The 19,220-nt window shown below is 31.3% G+C and overlaps 1 protein-coding gene across 2 annotated transcripts; it reads left to right on the top strand.

Moving 5' to 3' along the window:
- Positions 1–702: 702 nt before the first annotated feature.
- LOC128172976 (uncharacterized) lies at positions 703–18,291 on the top strand. 2 transcript variants are annotated; one of them, XM_052838719.1, is made up of 10 exons: positions 703–789; positions 7,575–7,626; positions 10,424–10,476; positions 10,621–10,820; positions 12,072–12,379; positions 13,286–13,426; positions 16,124–16,369; positions 16,542–16,645; positions 16,747–16,888; positions 17,463–18,291. In XM_052838719.1, exons 1-10 carry the CDS (start codon positions 770–772, stop codon positions 18,285–18,287), a joined length of 2,091 nt encoding a protein of 696 aa, XP_052694679.1. In that variant the 5' UTR covers positions 703–769; the 3' UTR covers positions 18,288–18,291. The 2 variants fall into 2 exon arrangements, with proteins under 2 accessions (XP_052694679.1, XP_052694680.1); XM_052838720.1 differs by lacking the exon at positions 10,424–10,476 and having other exon boundaries at positions 742–789.
- The last annotated feature ends 929 nt before the right edge of the window (positions 18,292–19,220 follow it).

The following is a 19,220-nucleotide window of genomic DNA, read 5'->3' on the forward strand; positions in this document are numbered from 1 at the left end:
AAGACAATGAGGCGTTTAAAAGAATAGCAATTAAATGTAAGCTCTCTGGTGCAGATATTGATAAGATCAAGTGGCTACAATAGCATGAGGGGTTTTAAAATCCAAATGTGAATGCTAAGATCAACTGATTTGATAAAAGGTCAAGTGTTTGAGAACTTTTTTAATTTAGCTGTGTCATCATATTCAAATCATTAAAGCGTTTTGTTCGTGTAAGGCCGGTTTTATTTATTATTATGGCTTCTCAAAAACATAAATCCTCTTGTTAAGAATGTGTTGTTTTAAACTAAAAAAGGAGATACAAAAAATTTCAATGAACTATGTAGAAGAGCAAAATTTAGTACATTAACGATTAAGTAGATACAGATGAATTTTAAAAAAAAAAACCCACACAAAATGATCTTGGTAGCAGCAAAAACGAGCAATTCCGGTTAAATAAGGTCGAAGTTAAAAAAATTTAAATCGGCTTTGCATACAAGAATGAATATTTAAGTTAGCTAGCGCCTTCTCCAATCGTCTACCAGTTTAACAAAAGATTTTTTTTTTTAAAAGGGAGATCTGGCAACTTCCAGAGATTGGTTTTTTAATTGTTAAATGGTAATATTGAACAAGGATTAACGCATGCGCACAATGCAAACAAAACGTGTTAAAACAAAGATCTCGTTAAATGACTGATACTCTTTTTACATATTCTCTGAATGCGCTGCAAAATCAGCTACGTGGATACTAAAAATTGGACCTTATTATTTTTCAAACAATTATAGCGTTTAAAATGCAGCGATGGAAAGACAGGTAAGGCATCTTTTGTAGCGTCCTTAAAAATGTTTTACCTGTTCTTATTTTTTTATCAGTTTATTGTATTCATCAACAATGCACACATTTAGAGATTTGTCAGATGATAAAATTAAGTGTGTAATGAGTTTGTATGATATAGGCAACAGTTCGTCAAACAAAACCATACGAGCATACAAAAACAATTAAATTTTCCCCCTTTTGCTTTAACTTAAATCATACAATATGAAAACATAACCTTAAAGCAAAAAAAAAAAACGGTTGTGCCTACAAATCAAACAAAAACAATCTACACAAATTTCTGGCAAAGTGTTGCACCACTTTCAAGATATATTTTTTTTTTTACACTCATTAAAACAAAGCAATTAATATAACAATAGTTTTGCAAAAAAAATAGTGAAAATAAAAAAAAATAACATAAAAAACTTGAGATTATCAAACAAGAGGTAATTTTTATAATACCTTAGTTATGTACATAATTGTTTTTTTTCATAAAAGAAAAAAAACTAGTTTATTTTTTAGCTCACAGAGACGACGTCAGGGGAGGTTATGCTATACCCCCGTCGTCGGCGTTAGCGTCCAGACCTGGTTAAAGTTTTTGTTGCAGGTCCTGTATCTAAGTTATAACTTGTCCTATCTTTACCACACTTGCATGGATAATACATCTGGACCTACTTGTGAACTTGAAAGACTTGGATGCTTAATCTAAGCCATGAATTTCAGATGCTAGAGGAGGTTAAAGTTTTTGGTGTATGTGCCCTTTGATATTAATTTCTAAGTTACTACAGGTCCTTCGCCAAACTTGCATGGATGGTGCGTCTTATGATACTGATGCACCAGACAGGTTTGAGTGATGAATTTGAGCCATAGGTGTCGGTTGCTGGAGGAGGTTAAGGTTTTTCGAGCTGTTTAAAGTTCATGGAGCAGGTGCTCTCCGATGATTATATCTTAGTTATTAGAGGTCCTACCTTCAACAAACATGCATGGATGATGCGTTGTATGATACTGATGCACCTGACAGGCTTGAATGCTGAATCTGCGCTATAGGTTTTGGATGCTTGACGAGTTTAAGCTTTTTGGGACAGGTCACATTTTTAATAGTTAATAGTTCTATTTCAAACTTGTGTAGTCGATTTAACTTTAATCTAAAAAAATCGTAGCTTCAGATGCAGAGCCTGATCTCAATTATTAAGGATGGTAAAAATATCTTAGTTATTACTGTCCCTGACTTCACCAAACTTGCATAGATAGTGTGTCTTATGATACTGATAACCTGACAGGCATACATGCTGAATCTGACCCGGAGGTTAAGGTTTTTAGGGCTAGTTAAAGTATTTGGAGCTAGTGCCCTCTGGTGATTATATCTTAGTTATTAATTGTCCTAACTTCATAAAACGTGCATGTATGTTGCATTCGTTAATAGTGATGCACTTCAAAGATTTTAATGCTGAATATGAGCCATAGAATGCTTATGCTGGAGGAGGTTATGATTTTAAGAGCTCGTTAAATTTTTTTGAGCAGGTGCCCTCTGATGATTATATCTTAGTTTTTAGGGCATTTTTATGATATTGTATCATATTATCATATGATACAATGTTGCATAATATGATATTGTATGATATAATATATGCCCTCTGATGATTATATCTTAGTTTTTAGAGCATTTTTATGATATTGTATCATATTATCATATGATACAATGTTGCATAATATGATATTGTATCATATAATATATATTTTTTTTCAGATGATATCGTATCATATGATATGATACAATAGTGTTTCAAATTATATTGTATCAAAATTATGATACAATATCATATATTTTATATCATGATATTGCATTGTGTGATCACATACAGTAATTAATAACACAATACAATGTCATATCATATGTTACAATATTATATTGCATCATTATTTATCACAATATTTTATTATATTATATGATATGTATTGTAAGTATCATATGATGAATGTCGTTTTTTTTAATTATTGTCTTTATAAGCATTATATCTTTTAATACCGTATGAAATGAACATATGATTATCATACAATTTTTAAACAAAGTATAATAGTAATATGATATTTTGTCAAAACAATATCCATTTATATCCTAGATCATTAACTATGATTTTCATATAATATGATAAAGGTGGTCTCACAAAGGTGATTCTTCATAAAGGTGATGCCTTGTCTTGGTAAGCTTTTTAATCTGTCATTACCTATGTTTTTTTTTAATCTAATGGCTTTCATTCGCGACGTGAAAGAGAAAGGACGACTTTTTTAAACTCCGTTTTTCGGCTGACGATAAAACCATATAATATGTAGTATAGTTAAAAGTCAGAACTCCATCATATTTAATTTGTCTCTCCGTTTTTCGTCCACCAATCATCACGTGTCACCTATGATACGTGACTTAAAATCAAATGTGGTGGTCAATTATGCAAACAGAGGATATGTTCATGAATATTCAATTAATAAGTATATTGCTCAATAAAGTAGTTAAAACCAGTTGGCAATTAGCAGATGTCTTGATATTTATCTTTTTTCATGAATTCATTATTTTAGGGTCTAACGTGTTACTCAGTTTTGTTTTTAGAACAGCGTTTGATTTTCTTGAAAAAATATCATTATAAAAATTTAAGTGAAAATGTGTTTATTGCTAATTTCCACCATTAATTTTTATTGTATTTTACGGACGTCCGTTGGAGCCAGCTAAAAAATATTTATTAACGTCATATTAAGTTTCTGGCAGATTATTATCTGGAAACCGTTAAATAAAATATGGCGGCCGCCAAATAATAATTGGCCTGACGACCTACAACTGGGATTTGGATACTATATAGGCATACGCTTAATATGTATATATGTTCTTAACAACGATAACAAAACACTTAGCTACCGTTATTTAGCCAAACAAAGCATGTGGGTTAAAACGTACTAGGAGTGAAATGGTCCGATAGGTTTAAATGCCTTTTTGCCTTACGATACTGATCTACGTAGGCCAACGTTCATTTGCAATTTTCAACAACAATTTGACCTTGAGTATTTTTGAAAAATTATACAAAACAAAAAAATACAAGGTTCATATTTCTTTTTGGGTAAGAATAACATGTGTCAGTAAACAAGGTTTTTAAAACCACAGATAAGCATTTGGATTTAAGATTTTAAAGTTTGTGTAGTAGGATTGTAGAAAAAAAAAACATAGGATTGTGAAATCCTCGTCTTCTATAAGGTACATGTACGCCTTGGAAAAAGTTTGCAATGTTGCTAACATGTCAACGTTTTATTACTTATCCCTATATACAAATAACATATCCTTGTACTAGGATCGAACAAACTAGTACTTCTGTTCAGCAGGAAAATATTTAATTGCCATTTTAATTCGCTGTTGTCACTCTGACGAGTTATTGCCATAGATCTTCATGCATTGTGCTTTGTCCGTTAAACGTTTTACATTTTTAACTTCTATGGGACAACCAGATGGCCAATTGGTACCACTTCTATTTTAAAACATCTCTAGGATAACAGGGGAAAAATTTATAGAATTTATGACACGTAAAACACAGTTTATTGGTAAAGAAAAAAACGTGCGCCATAAGTCCACGTAGATCAACTAGATGTATACTAGCGGAAAAAATAAACTGTGCATTATAAAATTTAGTATAATTTTTCTATATCTATTGTTTGTATTTATAAAATTTTAACAATCGATAATGGTAATGTTTTTGACAATATCGGTTGGTAACCGTCCGGGTGCACGGACTTGTTCATGGTTAGTGAGCACCTGTTTTTTATTGAAGAATTTGTACGCACGATTTTTACGGGCCAATACTGTTTCAAATAAGAACTGTAAAGGATTTGTTTAAACTTTTTGGTTGAGGAAATCACTTTAGTTTCAACAAAATGTACCCCTATGTCATACCACGACTCAACGAAAACCAACGTAATCGTGCTGTTGGGATGCTGCAAGCTGGAATGGCACAAAATACTGAATTAAGACTCTTTGGAGTTCATCGGAACACCATCCAGTCATTATGGAGACGTTTTCAACAATCTGTCAACACTCATGATCGACCGCGCTCTGGGAGACCTCGTGTGACGTCACGTCAACAGGACAACCACATTAGACTTGTGCATCTAAGAAATCGTTTCCAGACAGCAAGTTTGACTGCCCGTAGCATTCCAGGGCTTCGACCAATTAGTCCAAGAACTGTGCATTATCGTCTGCGTTAGCGAAACATCAGTCCTCAACAGAATGTCGATGTCTTGACTTGGCCAGCTGTTTCCCCCAATTTGTCGCTGATCGAGCACATCTGGAATGAAATGGAAAGACGTTTACGCCGTTTACCAAATCAGCCAGTGACATTGGCTGATTTAGGCCAGGCTTAAACCAACATCTGGAACAACATCCCTCAAGCATTTCTGAACACTTTAGTGGCATCAATGAGGCGTCGCTGTCAAGCATGCGTGAACGCAAATAGTGGTCACACGCGTTATTAATTTTGTTAATTTAATTTCAAATAACAGTGACTTTCGGGTGTGCTGGAATAGACGTTATTCGACGTTGACATTATTGTGTTATGAGATATTGTTACGAATACATGTGTTAACAGTATAACAAAAAAAATTGTTCATTGTAATTTTTAAATGTTTTTTCATATATTAAATAATGCACAGGTTCTTTTCTGTCCGCTAGTATAATTATATACGCATGGTTGACAAATAGAACATTAACTCTATCGCTTATTAACTATCATTCCTTCCATCTTTCCTTGTGATTATATATACAAACATCAGGCTACATCACTTTTTTATGGAAATCAATGTATAGCATACATATAGATTTTACGTGCATGTAAAACATGATGACAAAAAAATAAACTTTTGTTATGTATACTAAAGCAATTTCTCAGAATTTCAGTGAAAAAGGTACAATTATGCTTACCTTTAGTTGATATTATTTTAAATTTTTGTACAACGTTACTCTAATACTAGCATTGTTAAAATAGGTAAGTTTATCAAAGTTATCACAAGGCTGTAAAATCTCACTTTATTGTTAGGTATAAACTTTCATTGTACCATAGACAAGTGACTTTTGATGCCTGCTGATCTCATTTTATGATGTTTACAAGATTTGACCCATAGAGCTGGGTTCGCAAAAATATGGCAATACTGTAAACACATTATGTTTAGCGTTTAAGGTATTTGGCGGTAAACTATTTTTCAACAATTTAGATTTGTAGATCTCTTTCCGTATATACATGTAATTTACATCAATGGGCGTTTTGAAACATATTTGTTATTTTTATATTAACAAGCATTCTCTGAGTATTGCATAAGAATGTCCCCAACAGGCAATCCCAATTTTTAAAACGATTGTCGTTTAATGTACTAAATAGGTCTGGAAAAATTCGGTAAATGTTTTGATTTAATTAACTAACAGATTTGTAATTACAAAACAAACAATTCGTTTTAAATCAAATCAATCATTATCTGTCAATCTATTTTGATAACAATTCAGCGTGACTTTAAATTGTCATATTTTTTAATGTGTATTTTTATGCATATGACATTTAGCTATGTGTTTAATATAGGGAGAACATCTGTTAGCCAACAGAATGCGCAGCTTAACCTAGTAAGTTTACAGTATTCCCAGGACAAAAGGCAATATGGTCCTCCCGTAAAACAAAGCAGTTGCACCTTGTTTTGATTGATTGGTATTTGTGAAGAATATGCAAAGAAAAGTGGTAATAAAAAATGCATCTCTGACAATTATCTTAGAAATGTTGATGTTGAAACAGCAAACACGAGTCTCCCTCGCATGTCTGTTTTTTGTACTCAGTTGTCTGTTCATACTTGTGGATCTTTCTTTCCATATATGCATATAATTTATATCGATAGCCGGTTTTAAACAATGCTTTTCTATTAACAAGCATTATGAGAGTATTGCATAAGCATGTCCCATAAGTAAGCATAAACAAATCCTGTCGTCGATACCTCTGTTTACCTTAAAGTAAAAACTTAAAGATGGAACTAACTAATCAACTTAAAAGTACTTTATTATTATTATAACTTAAATACCTATTTATTGAAAGTAAAGAAACTCAAACTTAGTTTTGGGGCTGTAGAGCATAATTATGAACCAATACAGACAGTTTGAAATTAATTTGCCAATTCGAAGAGAAAAGTTTGAAAAACAAAGAATTGGCGATATCATCCCCCCCCCCCCCCCCCCCTCCGAAAAAAAAAAGGTTTCACTGGTAGGAGACCGATTAAAAAAAATTGAATCAAAGGTCTAGACTAAGCGATAGCGGCGATAAATTCGTTTATATTTGCACTGTGTAATTTGCCATTATTTAATGGTGTATTAAAAAAGAGTGCTTATTTTCATACCTCTGGTGGTTAGCGAAAAAGCAGATATGTTTAGATTATTTATCTTTTTGTATCAATTTTATGATTGTTAAAATTTAATCTGTTTGCTCGTCATATGATTATTTATATATGTTTGCTGTAACTGATTTGTTGGGGTCTTTGAATATTTTTTTTTCATTTTGCATACCGATGTCATATTACATGTACAAGAATGTTTACGTTCCATGTATAGACAAACAGAATGATAAAAACGAAACTTGATCACCAAGACTGATAAAAAAATTTATTTAAAATTGACCACAGACTTTGTAGGCACCATGTTATGGGTAATAAGATGATGATAGCGAGAATTCATTATCACTGATGATTAATTACTTCTATCATACATTTTATGTCATTTATTGTAGGGCGCAGTCCCAAGTCGCACGATCGACGTCGCCAAACGAAAGTCAAGTACAGGTAAGTCGATATAAAAATCAATTTCAATTTGATACAGTGAATAAATGAATTGAGTATGAAATTAAAAGAGATTATAAAGTTTAAAAATAATTTATAATTTTTGTGGACTTAAATAAATGATATGATATGATATGATATGATATGTGTAATAATATTTCAATAGAAATATAATACGAAAACTTCACACCAAGAATAGTTGATGCTTGTATATAAACAATGAATTAAGTTATCATGATTGTCAGAGCTAGTCTTATAAATCTAGTGGGTGATTTTGTTTAAATATATCCTTGTCCCCTTATCTCCTTTACAATTTTGAAATGCTTAAAATGTTGATACGCTTTTTTTCTGAATCGACTTTCGAATAACATAATATCTCATAAAGGTTAACAAATTAATTAGAAATGTAACTGGGGAAAAAAGTTCACACTTAAGGACGAGGTTTACTGAGAATGAAAAAAAATGCAATAATGATAATAAAAAACCTTTGACTGTAATGATACTTTTCACTAAAGATAAAGGGCCCAATGACCTAATTTTTGAGTTAAATAATAGCCATTGAATATTTTGTTAAACATTTAGAAGAATCCTTTCAAATTTTACACTGTAATTGATATGTGAATGTGTAATACTACAAATAAGAAAGCTCTTTGAAATATGAAATCATGTTGATAAATGGCAAAGCCACTAAATAGATACAAAGCATTAAGTTTTCATTTTTAAAAGTATTTCAATCCGAATTTCCTCTCTTTTCAAATCCCTACAAAATTTAAATCAATTCATTACAAAATTGAATGATGATAAAACTTAAAGATACTAAACCACTCAATAAACTATTTTTATTGACCTTATTCTGCCCGCATTAACTTTATATTAGATCGTTTCTCAACATTTTGAGATATGGTGTCTTCTATCTTTTTTCGGCAGTTTTCAATATCTTTGATTACGTGCCATCTTTACCAATAGTTATATTAAATCTTGAATTCTAATCTTTAAGTACTGCAAAATATGTTTCAACAACAACAACAACAACAAAATAAATAAAAATCAGTCTGAATTTCCTCTATTTTTCTCCAAGTCCATTTTTGTTCGAGCCTTATGTCATAAATATTTGCGTTTAAAATATTTTGTCATCCAGAAAGCTAATATAACGCCCTGATTTCTTATCAAATGCTCATGTTTTATATCCATGATGTTTTTTCACATATACAAACCTGTAATAGGTTAATTTTGTCTTTCGTTGACATGAAACAAATAGATTTAAGACCCATTTTGAATTTTTCTTTTGTTTCTCAGACAATTAAGTCATCCAAATCCTGCTGATTCAGAGGTTTTTAATATCCACCTATGTTCTCTAATACTTGACTGGCGTTAATCATATCTTCTTTAGAAATATCAGAAAAGACACAATAATTCTGAATTAAATCAAAACCTGGTCCACTTTCATATCAAGAATGTCACTTGGAACAGCATCCATGCTTGTCTGATTTTTTGTTATCACCCTTGAATTTTGACTGCACTATGAAAATGTTTTCTCCACCAGAGGAAAACATGTCGGTACTTAGAGTCATAGACACAAGTAGTGTGGATGAATAAAAAAACATGCAGCTCAAGTTTATACCTAAAAGAGGCGTTCAATAAATAATGTCACTAATCAGATTCCATAAAATGCAGTCTTCAATAGACCTTTAAATTTCTTTTCTCGCATGATTTGGTTCATATTCTATTTATTGCCTTTTATCTGACCACGTTTCACCATAGAATACTCCTTTAGAAGCTGATATATTACCCCAACTCGAGACACTGTATGAAAAAATAACTGGTATATAAGTCATCATTCAATAAGGCTGAGAAAGAGGCTACATAAAAGCATTTGTCAGACTAAGTAAAGACTCGAAAGAAATTTTCAAAGAACTGTGTGATGTGTATAGAAACAAGTGTATGTCATTGTGACAAGTTCACAGTTGGGGCAGCAAAATCACAAATGGCCAACAGACCTTCAGGATAAGCACCTCGTACGTTTCAAAGGATGCAATACTTGCAAAAAAAACGATGTCATTACTTATGATTGTCGATTAATTATTTAAACAAATAGAAAATTTAGAATGCATTTTATCAGGGACAATTTTTTTCAATTCTAAACCAACACCTTGTCCTTCGAAAGGTTAATTCAAGATGGATACCTCATTTTTTAACAAAAAACAAAAGAACGATTGCGGGTTGAAATTTGTTTTAAAAAAAACTACTTAAAATCTACAGAATTTGAAACGGAAGACGTTTACCGATCAGTTCTTTCTATAACAGAATGGATAGTTTTCTGCTTATATTCATTACCAAAACGTCATATAGTATTTGATTTGCAAAGTGTTAGACATTCTGCATTTAGTCTTACTTTAAATTGGAATATGTAATACAAGGTGAGTTCGGTGGTATAGTTTAACTTTTTTAAGTTTTGTTTTTGAATAACATTTTGAAACCATATCATCATGTTTTAACGTAATTTAACATAGTTCATTGAAATTATAACTAGTCTTCTTTTTTTCTTTGACATGAATTAAAATTCATTAAATAAACCTTAGATTAAATCAAATGGGTTAAAATGGCCAGAAATGAGATACGTTAATCATGTATATTTCGACTAACATTCAATAGCAGAATCGAGTTACACCAAAGACATTAGTGACTTTACATTTTAATTCTTAATCATAAATGTGATGATTACTTTTTTTCTGTTTGTTATTTTTTTTTATCTTTAACATTCAAACAAATTCATTCCATAATTTGTTCGCTTTTTTCATAGACAAATGTTCCTGTTTCGGAGGGAGTGTCGATAAATAACGATGGACAAAATAGGTATTTTATAGGTTAAAAAATTGGGTCTCTTTTATAAGTTTTCATGATTTGGACATTTTCTACAAATATTCCAATGGTTTGTAGATCAAAAGGTATTTTGGGTTTTAAGTGGTACTTAAAATATTTTACTTTCTTTTAATAAAGATGCTGCTCTTTAGAAGAGGGACAGTTTGTAAAAGAAAAAGTCATATCAATGTACCGTAAGTTAGAAATCATTCTAAAGAGTGATGAATACTTGGAGGATCTTCGTTTTGAGCTAGACCATTCCAATCCAAATTATCTCACAGTTCTCCAGAAAAGAATTAAAGATATGGAGAAATCTGACCATGGAATTGTTGTTGCAGGTATATTATTTTTGTTTTTGTTCAAGCGTTAAAGAGGTTCGTTTCTCTCTTAAAGGGGAACTATACTATGGTACCTCTAGTCCAAAAAATCTGCATTTTTATTTAATTTTATTGTATATTTATATATTACAAAGCCAAATAAACCATATTATATAACATTGTAAAAAAAAATTATATTTACAGAGTTTAGTAAGGGAATATATTTTGTGGCTGGAGGTTTTCAAGAAGAAAATAAACAATTTTCATAACTCAAAAGTTAAGAGTATTGTTATTTTTTTTTCCTAATTTTCCGCACAGACGAGACTTCCAGATAGTTTGTATATTACGATATATTAATATTTTTCTGAAGAACATATTTGAACAATATTTTGCTGTTTCTATATATTCTTTATATTTAGGCATATTTAGCGTATATTTCAGAAAAGTCAAATAAAGATTGACTCAAATTTTTGCCTAAAGTTAGCTAATCAATTTCCTTGCCAAATTTTAGCTATGATTTCAGAAAAGTTTTCCTTCCTGTTTGGCACCTTCTTTTTTTTTTTTTAAATTGGCACGTGACATGGATCACGAATAAAACAATGAGCAATTAAGCACACCATCTTTATATCCAAGTAGTTTCCGGATAATTGACATTACTGGCATTCCAGGTGCCAACTTCCTTAACATCACCATGGGGCATTTTGTTCCATACAATAAAACATATCATGCATATATCAGGTCATATCAAGAAAATACATAAAAAATAAAACAAAAACATATGAGCTAGATCATTTTGATTTTTATGAAAGCTTTTTCAGATATACAGCATAAGTTAATATTCGAAATATCGTACATTGATTAAGCATCTTAAAATAAGTACATACAGTTCGTTCATATTGTATTGATAATGTTTCATTTCTTGTGAAGCATCTGCTAATCGATGTATGTGGTTATTGACCCACAAAGAATATTTATGAAAATAAGATAGCTTTGTGGTACTGTTTGCCGTGGCATCATTTAATTTGTTGAGATTAATTTTCGTTGAATTTGCTTTTTTTGCTCATTCGAGAGGATACAATATCGTAGTTGTTGGTTTTTTTTCAGTAATAAAACTTAATTCTTCTTATTAGAGTTTGATTTTTAAAAAGTCCATCGTTTGGTGTTTGAGGGTAATGAATATGACTATTTAAATATTTTTACTAATATATTTGAAATAATATGCAGTTTTTTGTATTTTGTGAAGTCCATTTTAACATGTAAACTACATTTTAGGGGAAACAAGCGCGGGAAAAACAACACTAATCAATAAGCTACTGAATAGGAGACTTTTTAAAGGCAGAAACTTGGAAACAACATCAACTATTATTAAACTACGAAATTCAGAAAGAATCAAAATCATCACTGAAAGTGATGCAGGAAAGATTGAAGAAAAAGATTTTACAGATAAATGTGACCTTGCAAGTAAAGATGGAGTGAAGGTATTGAGGGATTTTTTAAAAGATATGACAGACATGACTGCGTCTCAAAGGAGTGCCCAAATTCGAAATGTTGACATTAGCCTCCCCATTCCCTTTCTACAGGTAATAACACAAATGTTCATTGTGAAATTTGAGCAAAGTATGTACACACGATTAAACTGTATATACCGAACTGCCTATGGAATGAGCACATGGCAGGTGCAACCTAGGATGCTTACACCTCCTAGCCACTTGATCCCACCTCTATCTTTTTTTAAGTCCGTGTTTGCTCAACTTGTTTTATTCGGCTTTATGGATTTTTGAGACATATAGTGGGAGACTTTTTATTGTCATTCTCTCAAATGCGCACCAACCAAATATTTAAGGTGGCTCGCTACACCTTAAAATATTGTCTCAAATCAGCAGAAAATTACTTGATTGTGATAAATATCATAATGGATAAGAAGTATTTAAGTCAAATAGACAACGAAAACGTGCAATTTTGGATGAAAAATTACATTTTTGAAAATGTTTATTCAGTAAACATGAACAAAAACTCCAGGCGGATTCGAACTCATGATCTGCTGTTCAGAAGCCCAATTTTTTAACCACTGACCAACGATGATATATAACCCAATCGAACGATATAAACAGTTTAACAAAACATTTAAATTGCCATCTTGTGACGTGTGTTTTAAAAAATATAAATCTTGGTGTAGTGAGGTACTTAAAACGATTAGAAAAAAAAATTATGTTACAATTTCTTTAAAAATAAGCTACATTTCTGGTAATGTGTTACAATATTGAACAGTCCTAAAACATCTGCTAATTGTGAAGAAAATTTAAAATAGTTTATTCCCTCTGCTTCCTCCAGTAAATTCGTTAAATTCAATTAAAATGCATAATGGTAATTCATTTTTTCCTCACAATACAATCCTGATAATAGAGGGAGCTATTAGAGGAATGTAAAGATTAAGATTAAACTAGTGTATACTTGAAAAAGTAAGTGGTGACTACTTTTTTTAACAGGGCAACACAATTCTTGTGGACACACCGGGGATCGGAGGTTCAGGGGAAGTTACTCAAAAACTGTTGGACTACCTACCAAATGCTGTTTCATTTATCTTCGTGATCAACGTGGGGAGTGCTGGTGGAATGCAAAATGACAGGGTAGGTTCTTAATGATTTCTAAGTTTAATTGCAACATTTACATTTGTAGTAAATATCAATAAAGTGGAAAGAGAAAGAGAGAGTTAAAGAGAAGTGTTAAGGGAGGGAGAAAGGATTACAGCAGCAATACAACAATTAGGCATTAGAAATGCTTTGTTAAAATTTTAACAAATTTAAAAGATTAATGTATTTACACTCAGTTTATATTTCCCTTATGTTTGCATTGAAAATCTGCGACGTCCAATTTTCTATGAGAACACTTTGCTATAATTTACGCGCAATGAGCACAAATACAAACGTCTTTACACGTTTTATGTATATTTATTTTTGTAAGATAAAATAAAACTTTTAATTTTACATAACCATTTTGATATGTTCTTTTGAAAAACAATCATTAATAAATATCTACTTCTTAATAAAAAAAAATTCCACAAAGTTTCTAACATTATATTTTTGTCGCGGAAGCTAACTACATAACATGTTAATATGGCTGCTCCATGTATACAGTAAAACTTGTTTAGTGCGAAAAAGGATATTACGTATTTTCTATTACGAAGTTTTTTGAGTCCCTGGTAAAATTCCCAACAAATCTTTGCAAAATATAACGAATTTACGGATATAGCAAACTGATTTTGAGTCCCGCAGAGGTGAATGATAACCAAATCTAACCTTTGTAACGAATTTCTTTACAGTTAATAAGCAGTTCGCACTACAATTTAACAAACTAGTTTGAATGAATTTATTTTCATATTTTTTTTCTATCGCGATCCGATTATTAAAGGTATCAAAGTAATGTGTTTTTATTTTAAACCTCAATTAGCAAAAATTATAGTCTGGTGAAAGCAAACACGTAAATAATGAATATGCTATAGTTATTATTACGAATTCGTTATACGGATATAACGAAATGATTTCATTGGTCCCTATGACTTCGCTAAAACCGAGTTTTACTGTATATCACTTCCCTGACTAAGAGTGCAAATAATGTCTTTATAGCGGCGATACACATTATTTTATACAAATAGACATCAGTATGAAAATATAAATATAAGCATTAAATGCTTATTTTTTGATATCTTTGGTCTCTCGACAGACCAAGTGATGCAGACAAATTGAATACCGCGCTCAATGCTTAAAAGAATGTCAAACCAAACTTGTTTATATTTCCCCTGAAATGTAAAATAATGAAAACATATGATGTAGATTTCAAAAATTTAGGCTTTAAATATATGTTTATATTTTAAATTTAAATATTTTCTATTTGAAAGATCTGAGTTCTTAAAAAGTTGTGTAAACTTAGTTTTTATTATTTTGACATTGACAAGTCTTGATATAAACTCACTCATTAATAAAACAGATATGCACGTTTAGCTGATATAGAACTCTCTTAGGCATTGGGCGATCATTTCATAAGGCGAACGTGCGTAAATACTGGTCATGTTGGAACCAAAAGGACTATGTATAACATGGGCCTTATAAGACTCCCCTAAAAAGAAACAATATTAATTGACTTCCTATGTACGGATAAACATGTGAAGTTTATTCATACTTTTCATTTTGATCAAAATTTCCACAAATTTGAAATATTACATCTTAAATTTAACCTTTCTCTGTCTTTTTTGCATTTATAGCGTTAAACAGCCTGTTTTCAAGCAAGTTTTCTTTCCGAAAACAATGAGCGATTGCTTGAGCAAAAAGAATATTTTCATAAAAGATGTATGTATCCAAGACTTATAAGAACCAATAAACGGTTCTTTTCTATGTTTTTCATTTCAAAATATAAAATGATTGAAAATTTTTGACTCATTTGATTAAATTACTAAAATTGGGTCACTTTGACGTCATATACTGCCAATGAGTCTAACTAGGTAAAAACATAATAGTTTATTATACTATCATGTAAAATACTGAAATCGGATTGGTTTAGACGCAGTTGATAATTCGTTCTATTACCCTCAACGTTAGCAATACACTTCGCAACGGGTAACACAACAAATTTGTACATGCGCGTATATTATGCGCGTACGGTGTGCCGTAGAATAAACGTCATTTCTATATAAAAGCAGCACATTTTTCTCTGGAATTAAGACATTCAGTATAATAACATAAATAGTTCTGTTTGGGGAGATAACAGTTGAAACTGACGCCCCTCTGTTACTGTTAACCTCCCAAACAGGCACTATTTATATAATATCAATTATTGTATAAAATAACTTTGCAGTTTTTAGTTCCTGAAACAGATTTATAACTTATGAGTTATTAGGGCAATATTAAACACATATCATATATAGTCCTATATATACATGTATACAACAAGTTTTAGCTGGTCTGACTACTGACATAAAGTGTCGTGCGGAGTGATTCCTTTCTTGTTAGCAAATAGAAGAATTCTTTTTTTCTTCTAAATAAAGATTTATTTTATTAATAAAAAGAATCTCTAAATTCATTATAATTTTTGTGGTCTTTTGTTTCTTCAAAACTCTAGAAAAACTTGCAAAAAATACTTAAAATGCAAAGTTTATTCACGTAAGCAAGTTAGGTTTTAATCCCTTTCATTAATTTCGTGTCTTTGTTAAAAGAAGCATATTTTTTTTTATCTTTTTTTAATGTTGTTTTTTTTTCACTTAATGTTTTTTCAACAGTTTGTGGGACAAGTTTTTTTCCTAGCCTTAGCTCCTGTCATATCTATATTTGCAGCTTCCAGAGATACTCAGATCAATAACTCTCCTGCAATTGGACGATGAAATGCCATGTTTTGATTCACAGGATGTAATGTTTGTAACAAATAAGTGGGATACAATTGAAAGCAATGCTGAGGGAAGTGACGAAAACAGCAGCGACGAGGATGACGTAACAAAAACGTGGAAAACTCTCAAGGCGAACATTAAAAAACATTGGCCATCTGTTAAAGAGGAAAATATTTACAGATTGAGTCTAAAAGACGTAAGTATAAATATAATATGGTATTGAAAAAAATTAATCAAGAATAAGAAGTACAAAACTCATTACGAAAAATCTTTCAGGTTACAGAGTTACATAAACTAAAATGACCTATATGAGGTTAAAGATATTATTTGAAATTAAAATATACTTCAGTTTTCTTTTTTTTTTTAAGATTGATAAACGAAATATTTATTCTGCCGAGTACGACAAATTTCTGACTGCTCTGAAATCAAATGCGAAGAAATCGGAAAACAGTAGAGTCCTTCAGCATTTAAGGTATTTTATAAATATTTGTAAACTAACAGGTTATAATTTATCTAATTTTTAGCATTGTTCCTGCTAATAAGACGTAACAGTTTTTACAAATATAAATGCAGGTTTTTAAAAGATTTACTGACCAATATATCAAAAGGATTGAATGCAAGGCTTGAATTAAGACAGATGAGTGAGAGAGACCAACACCATTTGGAAGAAGCTCACAACAAAAAGATAAAAACGATAACTGATGAATGTGTACAGGTACAAAACGTAAACATCTCATATATTTGTATTTTAGTGAAAGCAAAATTTCTGCCTTGCTAATATGGCAGAGTATTTAGCATGCTAACAGCTCACTGTATAGAGAGTGGGTTTTAAGGTCATGCATTCAATGCCCTCCTCCCAAGCCGAAGGTAGAGTTTAATTAGGGTTTATTTATATGCGTGCTCTTTGTCTTTCTCTCTCTCTCATGAGAACAAACTAACTCGAAAGTAATTAAATTTTGTGTATGATAACGACGTTTACAATGTGGATAGGCTGTGTCTGCTACCTTATCCTTTTCAATATACTAAATTAAATAAAAAATAAACAAAGCAGGACACAATCCTTGTTTACATAACAAAGAATTGTAAGCTCTGTATCTTGCATGTTATTCTAAGGCTGAAACTCAAATTTTGTTTGATCACTAAAAATACATTGCTTAAGCATTGTAAACAATAAAAAAAAGACTGAGAAATTAATTTGATTTTTACAAAAATCGTAACCACGCTTCTTTAACTTCATAGCATAGAATTGTTGACATTGTTATAACTGTTGATATGATATTTAAATTCAGATCAAAGATACGTTGCGTAAGAAAACCCAAAAGGCTATAGAGGATACAGCAGAAGCATGTTATGACTACATGCTTACACCAGCGGGAAAAGACAAAGTTCTCAACCCGCCAGGTCACAAACCTATCATGAAAATTGATTGGCAACCAAATGTCTTTACTGAAAAAGTCCAAGAAAGAGTCAAAATGTACGTTTCAGAATACTTACAAACTAAAGATGTTTTGCAAAAGTTTAGAAAAATAAAAGATGAAACAGCTTCTTTTTACCAAAAAAAATCATCCGATCTCTCCAAAATGGAAACTGGTTGGACTGGTTGTACTGAAGATAAGACAAGTAAGACGCCTACACTGTCTAAAGAAGATTCAGAGCTCTCAACAGCATCTTTTGTTGGGATTGTTCTTGCAACATCACCACTGTGGATACCCTTACTTGCTACTGGAGTTGGTTTAACTATCGCTGCAAGCCCAATTATTTTCCCAATTGTAAAATTTCTTGGTCGAGATAAACGAAAAGAAAAGCTCATAGACGAAGAATATAGAAGATGTCTTTTGTCCATCAAAGGATTAATCTGCAAGGAACTTGAAACAAATCAAGGCAGCGTCATTAATAAGTTTGTAGATAGAGTAACAGACGACTTGATTCTAGGACGAATACAATCCCTGCAAAAGATGATCCATCAACTATCGAAGTCGCGTAGCGAAATAATATCAAACGTGGATACCCTTTCTTATTTGGCAAAGAACATTAAAAGTATCGAGGGATCTGCAACAGAATTGCTAGATTTTGTTGCTCAAGAGGTAAAAGCGACCGAGACAGGAATGCACTAAAAAATTGAACACAAGCGCCCCCCCCCCCCCCCAAAAAAAAAGAATACCTTGTACACACTTCATTTACTGCATTGCAGTGCGACTATACGGCTGTTTTGTTCAGTAGACCGATTTTAATTTCCATTGTTCATGTAAATGCGCATTCTAGTAAAATACAGCCTATTTATTCCTTTTATGAAAATGTTCTCAATACCTTTTTTTACGATAAGAACAAGAAGCAAAACAAAGATAAAATGTCAGACTTTTTAAAGAAAATGTTATTTTTTGAACGATATTTCCGCGTTGAAATGCAATAAAATGGATGAAAGGAAAAATTCCAAGATATTGTCATTGACACATTATCATTTTTTCCTCGGAAAAACTGACAGGAACAAAACAGATTTCTTACGTAAAGATATAATGGGGAATGTTTACATCTTTTTTCCATTCGATAGTCACTCGGAATATCCCACACAATTTTTACAACATTCTAATCCGGGTCTGCTGCAATAAAAAAATTTCGAAGACATCACATTTTTAGTTGTGTATTGAAACCTGATAAGCTTAAGGGGGCGTTTTTACGGGAAAATCTTGGAAATTTTTGATACTCTTAAATGAATATCGTTTGAACCTAGAGGTATTTAAAAATATCGATTAATTACACGAAAAGTGAAATGATCATACTAGTATCTTGGGACAGAGTATAAAGGGTGGTTTAAATTAAAATATCATATGGTTGAAAAACAAAAAGTTTTGCTTTTGTAGATTTTACGCAACAAAACCTGAATTGACTTCGTTTAATATTTTATTATTTTAGGAGTTGTGGATGTGTTATACACGTTTTATTTAATAAAATATAATAAATATGTGTGTATCGTTACTTACGATTTTAATACAGTAGTGTTTTTACTTTTGAAACTTTCATTTTGTTTACATTTGGGTTGTGTTCTGTTT

Source organism: Crassostrea angulata, chromosome 2, assembly GCF_025612915.1.
Source record: "Crassostrea angulata isolate pt1a10 chromosome 2, ASM2561291v2, whole genome shotgun sequence".
Taxonomy (NCBI): Eukaryota; Metazoa; Mollusca; class Bivalvia; order Ostreida; family Ostreidae; genus Magallana; species Magallana angulata.

Coding starts and splice junctions, on each gene's coding strand:
- LOC128172976 (XM_052838719.1), top strand. CDS start 770: ATGCAGCGATGGAAAGACAG. Junction 7,627..10,423: donor CAAACGAAAGTCAAGTACAG/GTAAGTCGATAT, acceptor CTTTTTTCATAG/ACAAATGTTCCTGTTTCGGA. Junction 10,477..10,620: donor AATAACGATGGACAAAATAG/GTATTTTATAGG, acceptor CTTTTAATAAAG/ATGCTGCTCTTTAGAAGAGG.